The sequence below is a fragment of the Centroberyx affinis genome, unplaced genomic scaffold (assembly GCF_046629955.1).
Source record: "Centroberyx affinis isolate AG114_WGS23_722 - 3 ecotype Tasmania unplaced genomic scaffold, CSIRO-AGI_Caff_v1 ptg003356l_1, whole genome shotgun sequence".
NCBI classification, from domain to species: domain Eukaryota; kingdom Metazoa; phylum Chordata; class Actinopteri; order Beryciformes; family Berycidae; genus Centroberyx; species Centroberyx affinis.
This window is the reverse complement of record NW_027281350.1, coordinates 13,237-32,649: the sequence shown is the minus strand read 5'-3', so window position 1 is coordinate 32,649 and position 19,413 is coordinate 13,237. Positions and strand designations below refer to the sequence as shown.

Sequence of the window (19,413 nt, the reverse complement as noted above, 5' to 3'; positions counted from 1 at the left end):
TGTCCATCCATCTGTCCATAATATCCAAATGGTTCTTTGGCCTGAGAGTAGTCTCATAGCCAGGTCAAACTGGAATGCATGGTTTGGTCCTCTGGTAGTAGCCACACAAACATCCGCAAAAATGATCCATCACCAATGCTAACTGAATGGGGTGTAAGTGCCCCAACATCCTGTTTCAACATTAAGAAAGCAAGATGCTCTCAAAATGCAGTTTCATCGTGAGTGTAACAGCACATAGATATACATCATAACTTGAAACTTCACATTGACTATATAGCATAATATTATTATTTAAGAACAATTACTGGCTACACAAAAAAAGTCATTTTCCACCTCATAGGTTCTTTAAGTAATAGTAAAAAAGTTTTTTTGTTTTTTTTTTGACTGATCCTCTGTGATGTTGAAGTAGGAAAAGGACTGATCCACTGGAGGGCAGCCATGGTTCATGTAAAATAAATATGAGATCTCTTGAAGATCTCAAGAACTCACAAAATGAAAAATGACTCTTGTGTGGTGTGCATGTGTGTGTGAATACGCAAGTGTGCCTGTATGTGCGTGCTTGTGTGTGTGTGAATTCAGTTGTGTAATACAGAGTATTAGGACCAGTGTCACAGCATGGTAATTAGGATTATGCGTACACTGTGTGTTGGCCAAATAAGTGAATGTGAAAGACTTGTGCTGTTCTCTTCCCAACAGCATGACACATATCACTCAGTAGTATCCAGAACAGAGTAGCACCTTCTCTCAAACAGCAGCAGATAGAGGCTTTCTCTGTATCGGCAGACTCAAGGCTGAAACCACAGTACACATGAGCTGCCATGTCTCGTATCTGAGTCGATAATCTGCTTTGGATGCAGCTAGCGGTCATGTGGTGTAATGTATGTTGATGGACTATCCATTTGGTTTGTGCACTCTTCCCCTTGCACAAGCCAGGGCGATATATCAAGCACTCTGTAATTGTGTGTGCATCGATGTATCATGACGTTTACAATATGATCTTTTTTCATTTCACTTGTTTGAAACCTTGTATTGTTTGTAACCTTGTTTGTAAACTTGTATTCGCCTGATTATTCTAAGCCAGAAATGTAGTTGTACACTAAATACTACCCACACTTTACTCCGCTGTTAGCTTCAGCAGGTTAGTGAGTGGGGCTGGTGAATTGGTGATGGACCGTTTCCAAGGTGACGCGATATCTTTGAAGCCTCAATCTTATCACTTGTTCTTGTTAAGTGGCTCAGGACCATTAAATTGGGATCATGGCTTAAGCCTGTGGATAGAAGGCTCCTCGTGGAGGAAAGTTTGACGGTATAGAGAGCGAGAGAGGAAGGAGGGAGGGGGAGGGCAATTTTTCCAACCGCGATTATACCGAAACCTGTCAGTCAGTCAAGGCTTTGGGATGTAACGAATACAGATTAGGGACAGTCCAAAGTTGCTTTGACATATCGCTCTTTCTGAATATGAGAAGAGGATTGTGGGAGTTCTATGAAAATCCACAGCTAAGGTGTGAACATTCATAGTCAACTTAGATTTTCATAATTATAACATTTTTTACTTAATTTTATTTATTAGATACTGCTCAATAAATAACAGGCAGAAGTAGAAAATCATTTCCTAAAGTGTTAGGAAGTGTTAGGATATGTATATATATATATATATATATGTATATATATATATATATGTATACCTGAGTAAGATGACTTTCTCTTCCTTTGTAGTTATTGAAGAGGTTGCTATCTATCATACTGGAGCCTCTCTGCCATATACATTTTACATGGCTACAGCGTTTCACTCCTGTTTTGCTCTACCTAACACAATAGGGAATTGTCCTACAAAGGCATTTTTTACACTTCATCTGAACTTCACGTTTCCTTTAGTCAGACCTTTGTAATCATGTACCATATTCCAGGCCACCCATACTCTACCAACAACTGTGAACATGAATCTTTAAGGCTCAAACATTTCTCCACACGGCCTGCATCTGAAATGTGTTTAGGCCTCGAATTTCAGCCCCTCTCTCAGAAACAGGAGGAATACAAAGAGCATCTAGGAGTAGAGTTTATCAAATAAACATCAGTTATGAGTGATGACAGCAACTATACACACACTCACACACGCACACACAATATCAGGGCAGGGCACCTCCCCTGGGTACAGTAAAAGGCCTTTCATAGCATTCAAAGGCACTCTTCTCTGCTCTCTCAATCAATGGGAAGCTGCCTGCCAGGCTGTGTTACTGGAGACCAGAGCTGGGCTTTTACACTCTGGGCTTTGATAAGACTCTGACTCAACACTGGGGAGTGTGCTGGGCATCAAAACAATGCCTGGTTCAAGAGCCTCCCGGTTTTGTTACATATCAGATGCCGTGCATTTGTGCTAAATTAAAATACAGTATTTCAAGTCTTATTATGCTAATAAACGTACTAAATAACTGTACTGTAAATGTTTAAGGGAAGCAGTGGGGAATAATATCAGAGGATGGGAAATCTTCAATAAACTGTTAAAATGAAACAACATAAGACAGTCAGAGAACTGCAGTTCATAATGTTTTTTAGTGCTTAGCCAGTGAATTGTATTAGGTATAGATTCATTTTTTGTCACACTTTGTGGCTCTCTCTTGACAGATACATGGACACACACACAAGCAAAAAGAATACCTCAAAAAACACAATATGCAAATATCATGGATAAGGAAAACACTTTGCTGGTAGACTGTCTTCAGCAGAAATCTTTGGATTTGAAAATAATTGTTTTATCCATCAATTTACTGCACTCAAAAAATGCTGCTGCAAGTAATAGCCATTGTGCTAGATGCAAATAATAAACAATACCTTGATTTATTTAGCCTGAAGTTACACATATTGTACTTTAACCTCATAGTCAATTTTACAATAGAACATTTATTGAATATGTTAATATTTATGGGTTAGATGCTATGCTGTCACGGTCAAGTGTGATTCATCACCCATACATAATAAGGCTCAGTTTTAAGGCTTTAGACCTACAGCTCCCAAAATATTTGGGACAGCAACACATTTTTGATGCTGTTGTTTGGTACTTATTAACTTTGAGTGAGTTAGTGGAATTATTCATGGGTGAAGTATTACCCTCGACTGTGAGAGCATAGAGGAACTAATCCATAAAATATTAAAACATTCAATACATGTTTTCTTGTTCTATCCTCGGTGACGTGTTTTCAACAACAGCATTGTGAGCAGTTTATTCCCCTGTAAGACTCAAAACCAGTAGCCCAATTGTATTTTTTATTTACTATTCATCTAATTGATTCCAAAAGTCAAATTAATCTTTATTGCCTGCATTACATAAATAGGCATATGGTGAGGAACTTTTACATTTTTAAATGTTTTCACCTCTGGGAAGATTTCCAGTAGAAGCTCAATAGCAATGGGAATGTCCAACTGCAACATAGAATTAAACTCTGTCATCATGTGGATGAATCCAGAAACAGCTTCTCAGAATGCTTTTTTCAAAATGCCAAACTGAAAAAGATTAAGTAAAAAAAAAACAGGAAAATCATGTGGGGAAAATGTGCTTTTTCTTTGTCCGGCTATCTAGACATGGGCCAAACCCACCGTTTCCCGTGGGTTGAGAGGGTAATCATTTACACAGAAATTTATCAGAAAGATTCAGGAAAAGCATGTGACTCGGTAATAAGCCAGGTCAACCACAGTGACCGCCAGGCCACAGCAGCCCATCAGCTGACTGGCTGCGTGTAAGGGGTGGTGGGAGAGAAAATGATGAAGCACACCAGGACCGCAGGCAGTGAAGCATAGAGGACAGTTTATTGTACCCAGTACAGATGATCATAAACTCAGCAGTGTAAGATACACATTGTGAGGGGAGGAGATTGAAGCCTATACAAGTGCAGACAATCCCTGTGCACGGGCGGAGCGGATGATATATTTCCTCGCTGTGGCCTTTGCTGGAACCCAGGCCCTTACACACAAGCTTTACAGCCAAGATAATAACATCCTCTCATCCATTCTCCAACCCAATACAGTGGCCTCTTAAAGAAACAGTCTGCAGTAATACCATCACAGGGATCCAGATTGGTTTTTAAAAAGGTACATGTCTGTTATAGGCAGAACTATACAGCTTATACATTAAAATCAAAACAGATGCAGCCTTATAGCAAAAATATATACTTTATATAAGTCTGTCTTTTTTCCCCATTTAGAAACAACGTAGACCATGAACAAAAACAAAAACAAAACAAAAAATAATGCAGAGAACGTCACAAATGTCTTCTTTGTCCAAAGAGAATAAAGCGATATGTTAGTGGACACACAGTCTCGTTTGAGTACACCATGCAAACAGAAGCAGAGGTCTCTTGTTGACAACTTGTGATTGGCAGAAAGGAGTCCAAGGAAAAGGTGTCAAATTTCACCCCTTTCCTTTTTGCATGCAAGGTCCCGATGCTCCTGCCATACTGGTGCATCAGAGAAACTAGTACACTGCCAAGGAAACATTAAGCACCCAGATAGAAATAAAAAAAAATGTGACCATATATCATACATTGTAACGCCTTCGGCATGTATAAATCGTCAAAGCCTCTGGGAAAATATGTACTTATGTATCCCTTTTGAAATGGAGGGGATGGAGCACTAAATCAGTTTTAAACTTCAGCAATAAAAGGACCCAACAGTGATGAACAGAGGATGTGTGGAGTGTAATCTATGGGAGTGTGGGCTCCTACAGTGGGGTGCAGTCTGTAAAGCGAAGCAGATACAATGGCTCGATCTCTTCCTCCACCCCTCACGGGTTACAGTTAGCCAAGCGGAGGCATAAAAGAACACAACATTTACGTGGGAGAGCAGCCCTTCCGACTGGCCTGAAACACAGCGACGTCCCAGTTGAGGGCCAGGAGTTCTAGGTCTCTAAATTCTCAACCAAATTATAGAAAAGCTGGCATACTAAAAATTCTTGTCTTATCTACAGAAAACAAACTGTTTGTGGGTTTAGAATATGTTATGTGTTTTTTTAAATCCTTTTTTTTGCAAATTAAAGCCCTTTCATGGATCTTATAGTTCAGATGTGGTGACAGGAGAATGGGGGGAATCAAAAAAGGCAACTACAGAATAGTGCTGGATTTAGATTATCTTATCAGAATTAAAACTTTTTTTTACTCTATAGGTTATTCAATTGTTTTTAAGAAAAGCAGATTGTCACAAAATCAGAATTGCAACAACTCTTGCAGTCTTGCACAAAGGGGGTCTTTCAAAGGGTTCTTTCAAAGTTGCAGGCCAGTGGCCTAGCTTCCGTTTGGTCTCCATAGCAACAGCAGCCCCTCCCCTTACCTAACCTAAGGAGCGAGTAAGGTGGGCAGAGCTGCTGGAGTCCAATCCACCCTCACTTCTTTCACCACCCTCTCCCTTTCTCTCTCTCTCTCTCTCTCATATGACGACGCAGTAGAGGAGCTGTTGGTTGTTTGCAGGTTTTTCCCTCGTTCATTCTTAGCTGGGGAGTTAGGAGAGTTTTAATCTGTACGCGGGCAGTCCGGGGAGGAGGAGGAGGAGAAACGACGAAAAGGGAGAGGGCAAGGTTTTTGTTCCAGGCTGCTCAGCAGTTCCAGCTCTGGATTTTTAAGAGTGGGTTTCTCAAGACTTCGGGGTTGTTTGCGTGTACATGTGTGTATGTGTCGGGACCCCGCTGCGCAGTTAGTAGCTGTAGCCGTCCGGAAAGGGCAAGCCTGCCACACACTGCTCCCCGGCGTCCAGCAGATAGGGAGCGGTCTCGTCGTAGTGGGTGAGGGGCAGCGTGTCGTCATCCGCTCCTGGCAGGCTGTCTGGGTCGGCCTTCAGGTTGGGCCTCTGGTTGTCTGGGAAGGCCATGGAGAACAGAGCCTCGGGGTCACACACAAACTTGTACACGTACCTCTCACCAGCCACCTGGGAAGCAGACAAAAGAGACATTAGCCTTTAGTATTTGTGACTGACATTTTATGATAATGCGCTTCAATACAACTGACATTACCATGTGAAACCTCTGAACTTTGATTCATACTACATAACACCATTGTGTGAGTCAGAGGTGTAATTTCTATCATTGGCTCTTGAGTAACACTTGACTTTACAATATCCTTATTCCAGTGTATTACCCTGCGTGTTAACCTGTGGAAAAGTATTACATGTTCATAATAATACTGTCCAAGTACTTAATGACATTTGATAAAATTGCAATAACATTTTGGGCAGTAAGCAACTGGCAGTACTACCATAGTATTGCTTGGTTCACACAATACTGTGTTAAATGTCAACTGTAAATTAGAATACTCTCAGGGCCAAATTGATCTACCCATACTCTCATTAGCAGATCAGGGCTAAGAGTTGTGTCAATGGTCTTGACTTTGATGAAGTGGTTGAAACCTGAGGCAGCCATGAGTGCTTAAAGTACCTGACCAATTACAGACACGTGCACTAATATATTCAGCAGCAGGGGGATATGAGGACTAACTGCACCGCTCTGTGCCTGCGGGGCAGGATTCAGTGAAACTGCTTAGCCGCTGGCTGTGTTAAGACCTTGCAGCAGAGGCCCCCAAGGTTGTATTCAAATATCTCTATCTACACCATTTTAGCTCCATACAGCGCGCTGTTGCTGGGGAAAAAATAAGGGATGAGGGTAGGGGGAGAGAGTAGAAGAAAAGGGTGAACCTGCCTTTACCTTCTGCATGATGCCCTTCTCGTAGTAGTAGCGCAGCGAGCGGCTCAGCTTGTCGTAGTTCATGGCCGGCCTGTTCTTCTGGATGCCCCAGCGACGAGCCACCTGACACACAAGAGGAGTTGCAGTCAGCAATAGTTCATGGACATATAGATTATTGCTGCTCAATGAAAACATGAGCTTGAACCTATAGTTGCAGGTGTTGCATAAACATGACACCCTCTCAATCATGATTAAGTGTTCAAAGTGCATAATACTGAAAAGAAGACATGAGTACAGCTATACACTGTGGGGACTGACCTCTTCAGGCTCAATGAGTTTGAACTCCATGCCGCGGCCAGTCCAGGCGATGAAGTGGCCGTTGGCCGGGTCGTCCAGCAAAGTGACCAGGAACTGCCAGAGCTGCAGGGAGCCGCGACGCTGGTAGGGAGGACCGTCACGATAGACAGACGGTTCCTGCTTTACTTTACCTTTGGATGGAAGCAGAGGGAAAGAGAGGGAGGAGAAAGTATAGAAAGAGACAAAGGGAGAGAAGTGAAATGGGGAGGAGAGAGAAAACCAGAGGGAGAAAGAGAAATAAGTGTCAGTCAGCACTGTACTTTCACCATGGCCACAGTGTGGTGAGACATTCCTGGCAGCTGGTGACTGTGAAATGGACTAGCTGTTCATTCTGCGCCATCTTGCCATCACCAGGCAAGACACAAATCCTCACAGTAGACTTTCCCGCTAACTGTTTGCATGCAATACATATGATAAATGCCACTGTATGGGCATACAGTATCTAGTGCTTTTGCTCTGCCCAAATCAATGTCCCCCTTGCAAACAGCAAATTAACTTAACTTCCCACTACATTTTTTTTTTTAAAGTTTGTTTAATCCAGTCTCACCTTCCAGTCTCTCAGGGACGACACAGGTATCGTCATAGTACAGGTGAGTATCTCTGTCGAAGGAGAAGCCTGTTATTGGAAAAAAGAAAAGAAAATGCAAAGTTGATCAGATAAAGCAGAACAGCATGAGAGGGCGTGGGAAACAGGCCTTCATTTTGACATGACGGCCAGCGACCACGCTCTACCCAGGGATCCAAACTGCACACAAAGCAATATAGCTGGGCAGCTTCCCAAGAGTGGAAAATTCTATTGTGCTAAGCCTATGCAGGCTGCTGCTCTGTGAAATGTACTGTACTGTGGAACAGCTAAACAGGATTCATTGATGCTGCTGACCTCTATTCTTTTACCCAACAAACACCCATGCTGAGCTTTCAGTGGCTCAATAAGTCACAAGGCTAGGGTCACAGCAAAGGACTATGAGAAAAGTCACTAGGCGTTAAGCTCATGGAACTAATGAAATTATGCAAACATGCACAGGACATAAAAGAGACACACAAGTCCACACGTTCAGATACTTACTTTCATGGTTATTTTGGTAGAAGCTCCCTGCTCTCCCAAATGATGACTGACAGTTAGGCACTTCTGCAACACAGAGAAGATGGGTATATGTTTAGACCAGAAACATACCAACCTCAATGTCATATCACATGTCCAATACATCAACATCCATATTTGGACCACTGCCACTGGGAAGATACACAGCTTTGACATCCATGAACTTTAGATGGTTTGCTCTATGTTTGAGGTGGAGACATTTGGTCCAAGCTATACTGGTGCGTGAAGTTACATTGATAAATGTAGCTGTACAAACAGCCAAGTCACATTGTGCTAGGATGGAAGCACTGGTGCTTTTCTGCCCCACCTTTGGCCATCTCCATTTGCAGCTCCTTACACAACTGGCATTGACGCAACAGCTGGGCTGAAAAATGCCTATCCCACTCCCACACACCCACCCACACACACACACATCTGGGAGTGGACTAAGCCCAGATCACAGTGCACTGCACAGCATACAACATCACTTGCATGTCCACCGAGTCTCTAAATAGGATTAGCACCAGGGTCGCTGTATTAAATCTCAATGACAATCAAGTTACGCCAGTCCCCCCAAGGGGTCAAGGCCTGTCTTCCGTTTGCTGTGTCCCTGCAGTGTATTCTGTCCCCTCCACCACTCCCACATTATTCTGTTTCCTGTCTACTGATAAGAAAACCAGAGATCAATCTTGAGCAAGTGTTTCCTTGAGTCCCTGTGCCCTCTTGTCCTCACCCCCTCTCAATGCGCTACTTTAGGAAAGAGTCTTTAGGAAGTAATCATGGACATTGACTGCATGCAGGCTGAGCAGAAGACAAGAAAGGGGGAATCAAAGAAACACTTTTGCGACTGCACTTATATTTCAATCATGTGAGTGCATGAATTTGGCATGCTTGTAACTTGATATATACATAATAAATCAATGGTTTCGGCACTGCCAGAGCGCGATCACTCAGGGGAAATGAAATGCCCCATGATATGCCAAACATGTACATCTACCATCCATCCAGAGACCCTAGGCCTCTGTGACGTAGGTATTTAAAGGCCATAAGAAGCTAAGAGGATTTGTCATTACATCACTGTCCTGTCTGCCTGTCCCACACCGAGCTGAAAGGGAACGCGAGTACGAGAGTGAACAAGAGAGAAAAAGAGAGACAAAGAGTGGCAGAGTTAGAGGAAAAGGCGAGGTTGATGCAGCAGAAGAGGGACAGCAGCTGGGTGTGTGGGTGTCCGCATCAAACAAAGTACCGGCAGTTGCTGTTGCTTGTTTGAATTATACATTATGAGTAAAGAGCATTTCTGTTCTGATTGTGTGACAAGACTTCTTGGGGAGGAGTGGCAGTACTCGGCCTCTTGTGTATTCAATGCGATCGAGTCTTTGCATTCAGAATCTCCTAGTCTCTTCCAGACAACGTGCTCTAGTGCAGGTTGCTAAGCCCTCTGTGGGCAGTGGCCTAGATCTATTCCAGGTAGGCCCAGTGAAGACATTTTCTCTGAACCTGGCTGGATGACCCATTTACTTTTTGCCCTTGGAGGCTTAGGCAGAGCTAAGAGACCCACTTTTACTTTACTGGCGTGACTAGGGAGGAATGATGCAGATGAGGATTTTGGGTCTGTGTGTGTGCGAGCGTGCGCACATGTGCGCGCCTGGAGCTCTTCTGCACGATAAAACTTACAGTCATGTGTCAGTGCCCAGAACAAACAGGGCCAGGCACATTCCTCACCCTCTGCCCATTCTACTCGCACGCAGTCCTGGACAATTACTCTCACAGCTAGCCTTCCTAGAACTTCCTTACTCAATGAGAAAATATAGGGAAACAGTTGGATGCGCAGAAAGATCTAAAGAAGTCTTGAAAGGTAGTGGACTGGTCTCAACTCAGACTATGAACTGGACGCCAAACAACTACCCTTCTCACCCACCCTGCCACTCACCAGAATCGAAGCAGAAGTCATGGGGCTCCTGCTTGATGGCCATGGGGTGGAAAGCAGCCTGACGTTGGCCCGGTTGTGGTCCTGGGGGGCCCATGGTGGGAACGCCTTGCTCGGCGTATCGTGGGTCAAGCAGCTCTTGCTTGAAAGCCTGGGGAGGCACGGCGACCAGGGGCTCTGACATCTGCCGGTGGTAAGGTGGCCGGCTGTCACGTGGCAGACTGTTGTTGCCGCTGGGGGGCTGGGGCAGGAACTGGGGGCGCCCTTGACTCTCTGATGGGGGAAAGGGTAAACATGGCTCTGACATCTGCCTCTGGAACCTAAAGATGGTAGGGCAAAGGACGAGGTGATGAAGTCAGTTTTCAGAAACAGCATGTGAAGACACGATATATTGACAGTATTAGGGTGAAACAGAAAAATATTAAAATTAAATCAAATTAAATAAATTAAAATTTGTTGAGTTTCTGAACTTCCCTAGTCTATCCATGATGGAAGCCAAACCAATCAAAGGGCAGCGAGCTTGTCAACACAAGCTGTAAATGAGTCACTAAGGGCAAGTGTTCCACGACCATAAAAAGAGTGTCAACTCTGTTCTGAAGAGAGGGCTCCTTGGACAGTGTGCCAATGGCTGCACATAGCCATATTAGTTCCTGTGCAAGCTGATGAAATGCCCTGTGATGCAGAGCATCCAGCAGGGGATATGATCACAGGTCAGGGAGAGAGCTGTGTGGGGGGGGGGGTGCAGAGGGAGAATGTGTTTGGCTTGGTGGAAGGCATTCTCACAGGGATCAGATACTGAACAGCATCCAAAAGAGGAGCTGTCACACTGCTGGCACACGCCACCGCCAGCCTTTGTGGTCTATACATCCCATAAGCATAGATGCACCTCTTCACCCCTCAAGTCAGCACTAGTGAAAGGTCATCTGGCTGATATAGGAACACCCCCCAGACCCTGGCTCCAGGCTTGTCATTAAGATGGCATGTGGGTAGGCCGTGTGCATGTCCCCATGTCCAACGGAAAAATGAATGGATATGGAGGAGTACATTTACAGTCAAGTGCAGGGTCAGGAGTTTAATATACAGGGTCTTTAGTTTACATGTTGGTAAACACATTGGTTATTAAGCAGTTAGCCATCTGTAGATAGTGTTTCCACTCAAGAGTTGTGCAACACTGCCAACACATCCCTACTGTGCTTGCATACATTGTCTCCAGATCTACCTAGCTGGCCATCAATATATTGGCCTAGACTCTAGTGGTTATCTAATCATAGGGATCATGTAAAACAGAGTGAAGCGGTTGGAATAAACCAAGTGTGGCCATTTACCTGTGCTCAGGGCTGAAGTTGTTGGCATCCTGGCTGAGCGGTGGGCAGGGCACAGCGAAGGGGGGGCTCTGGCTGTGGAGTTGGAGCGGTCGCTGGTTGGAAGGGCCGGCGCTCGCTGTTAGAGGCTGTTGTACATGCAGTGGACGCGGCCCTGGAGTCTGATTGGCTACGCGGGGGTGAGGGGGAGGGCTCTGCTCACCGAGTGGGTGTGTCCCTGCAGTACTGGTGGGGCCACATGGAGAGACCGGTGTGGAGGGAGGGGTTAATGGCTTGAACCCAGGAGTGGACTTCCTATCGTAGGCACTGTGGGGGAAGCAATGGGGCAAAGGTCAATATAAGGACGTAATAGCATTATTAATCAGAATGGCATAATCAATATGCTATTGAGTGGGTGCTTTTATTCTGAGTGCAAATTGTACAGTATAGGCTGATAAAATGGCATTAGCCATAGTGCCATAATAAGCCAACACAGTAAGCAGAAGTAATACCTGTAGCTGTAAAGGCACTTCTCTCCGTAGGGCATGGGACTCCTGTCCTGGTGACAAGGAGAAAGCTCTTTGGAGGGAGTCAGCTCTCGTTTGATCTTGGCTGGTGGTGGGCCATGAAACATCACTGGATGGAAGAGACAGATACAGAGAGACAACATAAAACACATTAGATATACTGCAGATATCACCTAATTGAAGCCATAAACAGAAGTGCAGTCGTTATCTTATTTTGAATTGATAGATGGATAAATGGATGCATGGACAGTGTCTGTATTCCCCCGACTGACAAAGCCACTTAGCAGCCATTTATCATGGGCCTTAATGACGGTCGACAGCAGGGCCTGAAAACAGCGATCCATCCACCATCACTAGGTAGCATGAACTAACTGCACTGTACACACACAAGCTATCAAAGTTCTCTCGTCTCTGATTCCCATTATGGCAGGCCAGTCAATATCCATGAATCAGTGTGGCTGTAATTCAATGATTGTGAATGATTTTCTTCTCTCGCGCTGTAACCATTAGACACTGGTAGAGCTCTCTGTGTATCGGCTGCAGTTTCCAGGGCGCCACATAATGGCCAGGCAGAAACTGGATCCCTGGGCACAGAGGAACAGGAGCCAAATAAATCACCCTGGGTGCTGATGGACCTGAGGAGAGCTAACAATGGGCACGTGAGCTCCCCTGTGTGTGCTGTAAAACCCAATGGCTGGGGTGAGACTCCTCACAGAGAGAAAGTAAATAATGGGGAGATTAGGCATCTTTTCTTACTCTGAACTGGTTGGCGGGGGGTTGGTTAATGGACAGGCGCCCTACATGCATACTCCTCTCCCTGGTATCAGCTTAGCTGAAACAGACGTGCGCACACATAATCCCCTCTTCTGGCAGTGAGGGGCTCTAAATTGGAAGTGCCCCCTCCATTCCTCACTCAGACCTAGTTAGAGGGTCCAGGCCTGGGTACAGTGTAAGAGCAGGCATGGGCTGCCATGTGGTGTCCCGCTGACTGCATAGGCTATACAGGCAGGACTGGGAGCTGAGGCTGGTGAATAGGCAGCTTGTGAGAGAGGCTGGCCCCCTGCCTGGCCACAGCAGTCTCTGCCAATCTCACATCTCCCTCTCTCTCTCACACACACACACACACACAGAGTACTGCATGTACAAGGTCAAGAACTATACAGCACCGACACTTTATAGTCAACCCACTATAGCAACCTTACATACACACACAACCTTGCACAGGCCCCGCTATACAAACATGCATGTCAAGGCATCAACCTCAATAATATATTACAGCACTCCGGGCTAGCGGTCAATTTGCAGCTCACTGCGCCACATGGACCAAGACCCAAACAGCAGCCCTGACAAAGACAGGCAGGGACCACACCCTGTCTCTACCTCCTCCGCATCAGACGAAAACATAAACAAACCCAGAGAAAGACAGAGGGGAGGGGAAGATCATAAAATGCTCCATTGAACATAATTCAAATATTTCCCTTGGCTGCTGCCTAAAGGCTATGTGCAGAGACAAATGGGGAGGTGCAGGGAGGGGTAGGGGGCTGGGTTGGGGACGGGGTTCAGAGAGCTTTGGGGATGTGGGCTCTGGGGAGAAGGGCTCTGAGGCAGGCAGTCAACAGGGCGAGCAGCTCTAAAGCCGCCCCATCCACTGGAATCTAGCCCGCTCCAGCAGCAGGGTCTGAGTGCGGGAAAGTGTGAAATCAGATTAGGAGCTTGGCTCATGTGATGCCCTATGCCAATCGGCTGATTAAACTCAAAATGGAGGAGAGGAGAGGAGAGGAGGGAGGGGGGGGAAGGACGGAGAGCGTCCCTTCCAAGAGAAATCTGCTGGAAGAAGAGAGCCATGTTTTGAAGATGAAGAATGGCGTTAGGGCTTGGCAAGACGGACACCTTTTAATAAAACAGGAGTGATCTGGAGAGCTGGTCAAGGCTGGTAACTCAAAAAGTACAAGGACCCTTTCTGCTGAGTAAAACTTTGAAGCAAAAGAAACCAATACAGTTCTTGATGCGGAGAGCAAATCTGTATAAAATCTGAGCATCCACAGATGACGTCTAAACGTCCTAACCATCAACACGAGGATCACAAAGACACACTCACAAAATTTGTTCAGAGCACACGTAAACACACACACACACACACAGACTCACAATCGCTAGACATGGATAATAGAAGTCAGATACTCACAGCTATCCGACTGGAAATCTGGGACAAACTGCTCGTCATCAGGTACCTGGGCTGTGGAGACACAGGAGAATGTCACACACTCGAGAAAAATAAACCCAGGACCCCTGCTGGCTCTCTATAGCTGTCAATCCAACATTGACATTATTATGTGAAAAAGTCAGTGTGGAAAACAACCCACAAGGGAAAAATAATCTGTTGGAATCACAGGTTTCTGTAGCTTCCGTCATATATTGCATGAGAGATCCCTTTGTTTCAACATCAGAATTAAAAAATAAAAAGAGAACTAACGATGACATTTAACAGAACATTCAGAAAGTGAGCACTAACTGTTAAAAAAAATGCTGCTAAAAGTTGTGAGGCAAGACAAAAAGGGTCTTGGTCAGCAGTTTCTCATTCATAGGACTTTGTTCTACTCGCTCTAATTGCTCACACAGAAAACATGAATATTTCACATTCTTATCAAGTTAATCTTTAATCTCACCACTTGCCCAATTTCATCCTATTCACCATTTAGAAACAAAGGACAAGTGGTTAAGAGATTTTTCCTCGATTTTAAATACCATGCTCTCTAAACATTTATTTGTTGCTACTGTGCCTTTTTGTAGCAAAAATATATCTCAGGTGAAACTGTGTGACTTTCCCAAAGACAAAATAAATCCAAGGCTGACAAGTGAAATAGCTTTGCAGTGTCTAATAGAGGGCAAACGCAGTCTTGCTATGCCAAGAGGCAGAGCAACAGAAAACAATCGCACAAAATCCAAGGGATTCCTACAGTAAAATAAAAGTACAACCCACCTTCTGCGATCCAGATCTCTTGCAGCTGACAGAGGTCTTGGAAGAGTTCTGGAAAAATATCAAAAAGTAAAAAAGGAACATGTAAATATATCTATTATAGTCACATAATTGTAATTCTACGCTAATATCATATATGCTAACATAGCTGGGCTATATTGACTATTGGTACACCCCAATCTAGTCGAAGAGATCTAATTACAATTTACTGCATAGTAATTACAGTGTGAACCATTGCCGATGCTGTAATGGAAACAGACACTGTACACATGTGCTCATTGGAACAATGCACTTTTATGGGAGAATGGAGGAGACTTTGCATCTGTGACGTACCTTCTGTGTCCTGGGCGAGCTCTGTGTCAACAAATTTCCTTTTCCTGTCGTTGAGAGGCCTGCTGTAAGACGGTTCCTCCACATGAGACTTGTGCTGTAGGGAAGGAGAAGAAGAAGACAGGTTAGGACAACCCAGTCCGATATTTAAGGTCAACTGAAGATGCCGCTTCAATTCCAGTAGAAAATGTTGTTGGGGTTATCTACAAGTCTAAACAGGACTGTCATATATCCAGTGAGGATTCTGTTGCAAACACATACATTTAAGAAAAATCGTCTACGACAATTACGATGTGGTTCATCCATAATGCAGAGCCATATGTAGCCAGTGTCTGGGTGTGATGTGTGTATAGGAGATGAGAGGCTGCATGTGTCCACTTACACTGGGTGGGACCATAAATGGGACTTGCTGGTCATAGAATCCGTCCATGTTATCTCGGTCTTTGGGGGTTCCCAGCTGGGGGGAGGGGGAGGGTTTTCGCTTTAAAGCGAGGGCGTCTGGGTCACTTTCTGGATCAGTTCAACTTTGGGAAAAAAAACAAGATGGAAGAGGAAACATAGGTGTTACAACTCTACTCAGTTATCCATTCGATATTCTACTGCAAGATGTACCCTCTATTGCTCCGGGAAATTTCTGTCATTGGCTAAAGAGCAGCGCAGCTGGCACTTTAAAGACCATGTGTGATGTTCTGCTGCTGCAAAAAGGCCCTTGTCTTTTTCTCTGCCTCTTATTGCAACAATAAACACCGCTTTCAACTGAAACATGCTGGTTTAGAGGAAGCTGCACAATGTAAATACACTTTGTCATTGTGTGACATGAGTAACTGTTATATAAGCAAACCCAGCAATCTGTGGGCACTATTAGGACTTCAACCATAACCAGCTTGGAGAACTTTATAAGATGAGTCTCATTATTCAGAGACTTGCAGGTCTGACTTGGCTCTGTTCAAGTCCAGAACAAGAAAAAATAGACCAGACCAGTCAAGTCTGTAACGGAAACATAGAGAGCTGATCAATTTCTTTAAAGCTGGAGTTTACTGTAATCTATAATAATGCTCTTAAAATTTGATAGGATCCACACTCCCCTTTCCTGTGAGCAAGATGACATAAAGGTTAACTACATTCAAGAAACAGTTAGGAATAAAAAAGAGTTAATTTATATAATACTGCAACAATAATAAGCCACTAACAGCGCCTTCTAAACTCACATAGCCTTCACCAGAGTAATACTCTCACTCCTCTCTCTCTCCTCTTAATGGATGACGAATAAGAGGATAGCTGCTGGACAATAATTACAGGCGCCGAGCATTGTAACCACAAATGGAAAATATGTCTCTTCATACTGGTGGTGCGTGAAATGAGCATGTGCGTCTAATGGGCACGGCGTGCATGTCCGTGGAGCAGGTCAGAAAATGTAAATCAATCGCATAAAATTAAATTATGACTGACGGTCTCATCGGCTGGACTCAGAACTGCCAACTTGCAAACATTCAAGACTATCGGTCAAAAGTACTTGCCATAAGGCACACATTTAATAAGCGGGTCATTTTAATTGCAGGCTGAAGATGGATGCAAATCTACCATAAGATTTGTTGTGAAAAATAGAAATGTTCTTACGAAAAAGAAAAAAAAACTAGAGTAAAAAACAGTACAGTAGCCCTCAAATAATTTTTAAAAGGATGCTATACAAATACGACAGCAAAAACATAAGTCATAAGAATATTATAGTTATACCTCAAGAGACAAAATACCATGAAGCAAGATAAGGTCACAACACTATTCAGTACCTCAGACGCACTGTAAGTCCCTATAGGAATATCACAGGGACATTACAGTGACTTTTCTTTACTTCGCTTGGAACTACAGCTTCGTATCCAGCGCGTGAAAAAAATAGTCTATCCCGGGCACATGAAACCCCCCGTAGTTCAGCCCAACTTTTAACATTGCACATTAACGTCAGGAAAGTTTCACTCGAAGCCAAAGCAAGATGCTGGGGGCCGCCGCTGGGGGATGAAAATCATCCGACACCCCCTCCCTCCCTCCCTCCCTCCCTCCTCCAATCCACCCCTCCCCCCATCCCTCCTCCCTTGTTTTTCTCAATGAAGTGAAACTCGATCCGTGTGGAAACACAGAGAGAAAAAAAAAATGACCCCTCCATTCATGAAATCACAAACAGTCGCCTGACCGCGGCGATAACCAAAAGCCAATATCCACACAGATAAACGGAGGACCTACAGCGACCAAATACTACGCGCTGGGTTTAAAATACGAGTTCGGGCACGCTTAGTCTTACTTAGATAAAGGCCAGTGGAAAATGGTTGCCAAAGTAAATATTTCTTGGAGAAGATGGCGTTGGGTTCGTTTGTCGTCTAAATTCAGTTCAGAAATATATGGCTATCGTTATAATAGGCATACACAAAAGCAATGGCTGGCCGACATAAACTCTGCAGCTTACCTTGTGTGTGCGTGTGTATCCTATCCCGTATCAAAAGAATGCGGTAGAAATATCCCCCCCAAAAAATGTGCCGATATTCGCGTAGTCGTCTGTGCACTGACAAACTGATGTGCTCCCTTCGACTCACAAAACTTGACTGAGCTTTTCGTTAATGGCCCGGTCGGTTTTCCCCTGGGCTCGAGCGGTACGCAGAAACACACGCCCATTGGTGAGACGGCAGTGTCGGTCAAGTGAGTAGCCAATGGCTTGTCCGAAGGTGATGAATTATGCATCAGGTCTCCTGTAGCCAATCACAGAGCAGCCCTGGCCTATTTTTATGAATGGCTGGATTTCATTCACATTTTTTTCAGCCGTCGCTGCCGAGCTCTTTTAAAGGGCCAGCCACAGTGGAAAAATAAACGCCACATGCTACAGAAAGGCTGACGCGTATGTTCCCTATAAAAATGTCACATATCACATTGGCTTACCCTGGAGTCTAATGATAGATTATTGTATTATAAAAACTGATTGGATTTTCACTGTGCTCTAAGCCTACTAAAGTAGACACACTGTATCTCATATCACGAGTAGCATGTCTAACTTTAAAATTAAAAAAGATTAATTTTACATTAAAAAAACTTTGAGCAGATATGTGTTTCAGAAAAGTGAAGCAAACGAGTGAGGATGAATAATAACAATAATAATAATAATAATAACAACAATAACAATAACAATAATAAATAAAAATGTAATTTAAACAAGGGTTGAAAAGTGGGTAATGTCATACCAGGCGAAGATAAGGTTGAAAACCCCAAAACCGTTTTGGTTTTTTTATTAGATTTTTCTTTATTTATTGATTATTATTATTTGGATTTTTTATACTTTTGATTGACTGACTTTTGTCATGAAAACATATATTTGTTTTAATTTTTTTTATATCTGACAACCGATGAGTTGTACGTGCATTTTGAGGGTGAAAAGTTTTCCTTACATCTGTAATGTTTGTAAACACTGGAGCAAGTGTTTTTAACATTTAGATTTTTCCATCTGCAAGTCACATTTTACTTTTACAAAATTCACTTGGTCACATAAATCCTGTAACTTTACCCATGAACCATGTGAAAAACTTGCATCAGCAATTATCGTTATACAAAAACAGATGATTTTAAAACATGCCCCCTTTTTTTAAATGCTAAAAGGCAGTTCATGCTATGACTATGACTTGACTATGACTAAAATTACATCTCAAATCAGAAAGCTCAAATAGATCTACTATCCAAAACAGTAGCCTAATTTTCTTAAAACTCAGTGTGTTCAAAAAAAATACCTTCATTCTTTACAATAAAATCACAAATGTAAAACCTTCCCAAGTCCTGACCATCATAAACCACATGCTGTAAGAGAAAATAAGTCCTCGCTGTACGTGAGTGTGTGCTCACAAATGTACCACCAAAAGTAAATGTACTACCAAAAGGTTAGAGGTCTTTAGGACATAACCCTAGTCATTATCACCACAGTCTCTAAATTAGGAGTCCAGCATATAGACCCTCCCTCGCTGCAAACGTCACTGAGAGTTTAAAACAAACCTGGGGTTTCCAGCAGCTGGTATGAAAACTATAATCCCCATCAAATCCCTGCAGCCGCGGTGCAGAGCTTATGAGCTTGCTGTAGGGCAATAATAGTAGGAATAGACAAATACGCGTAGAATATAGTTGTCACATAGGATACAGTGCTCTTTGCTGGCTGACCCTGAGGTCAAAGGTCAAAGGCAAACAGCTTGTCTTTCAGGATATGTGCTGCACTCAGAGATGTAGCTCTGAG

General features: G+C 43.8%; 1 protein-coding gene across 1 annotated transcript; it reads right to left on the bottom strand.

Moving 5' to 3' along the window:
- Positions 1–3,783: 3,783 nt before the first annotated feature.
- Positions 3,784–17,742, bottom strand: etv5a (ETS variant transcription factor 5a). The gene is made up of 13 exons (XM_071538837.1): positions 17,614–17,742; positions 15,541–15,682; positions 15,162–15,255; positions 14,832–14,879; positions 14,037–14,087; positions 11,837–11,960; positions 11,349–11,651; positions 10,027–10,343; positions 8,082–8,144; positions 7,563–7,631; positions 6,977–7,146; positions 6,680–6,781; positions 3,784–5,907 (listed from the first exon to the last, which is right to left on the bottom strand). The coding sequence occupies exons 2-13, from the start codon at positions 15,586–15,588 to the stop codon at positions 5,677–5,679; spliced, it is 1,620 nt and encodes a 539-aa protein (XP_071394938.1). The 5' UTR covers positions 15,589–15,682; positions 17,614–17,742; the 3' UTR covers positions 3,784–5,676.
- Positions 17,743–19,413: the final 1,671 nt, after the last annotated feature.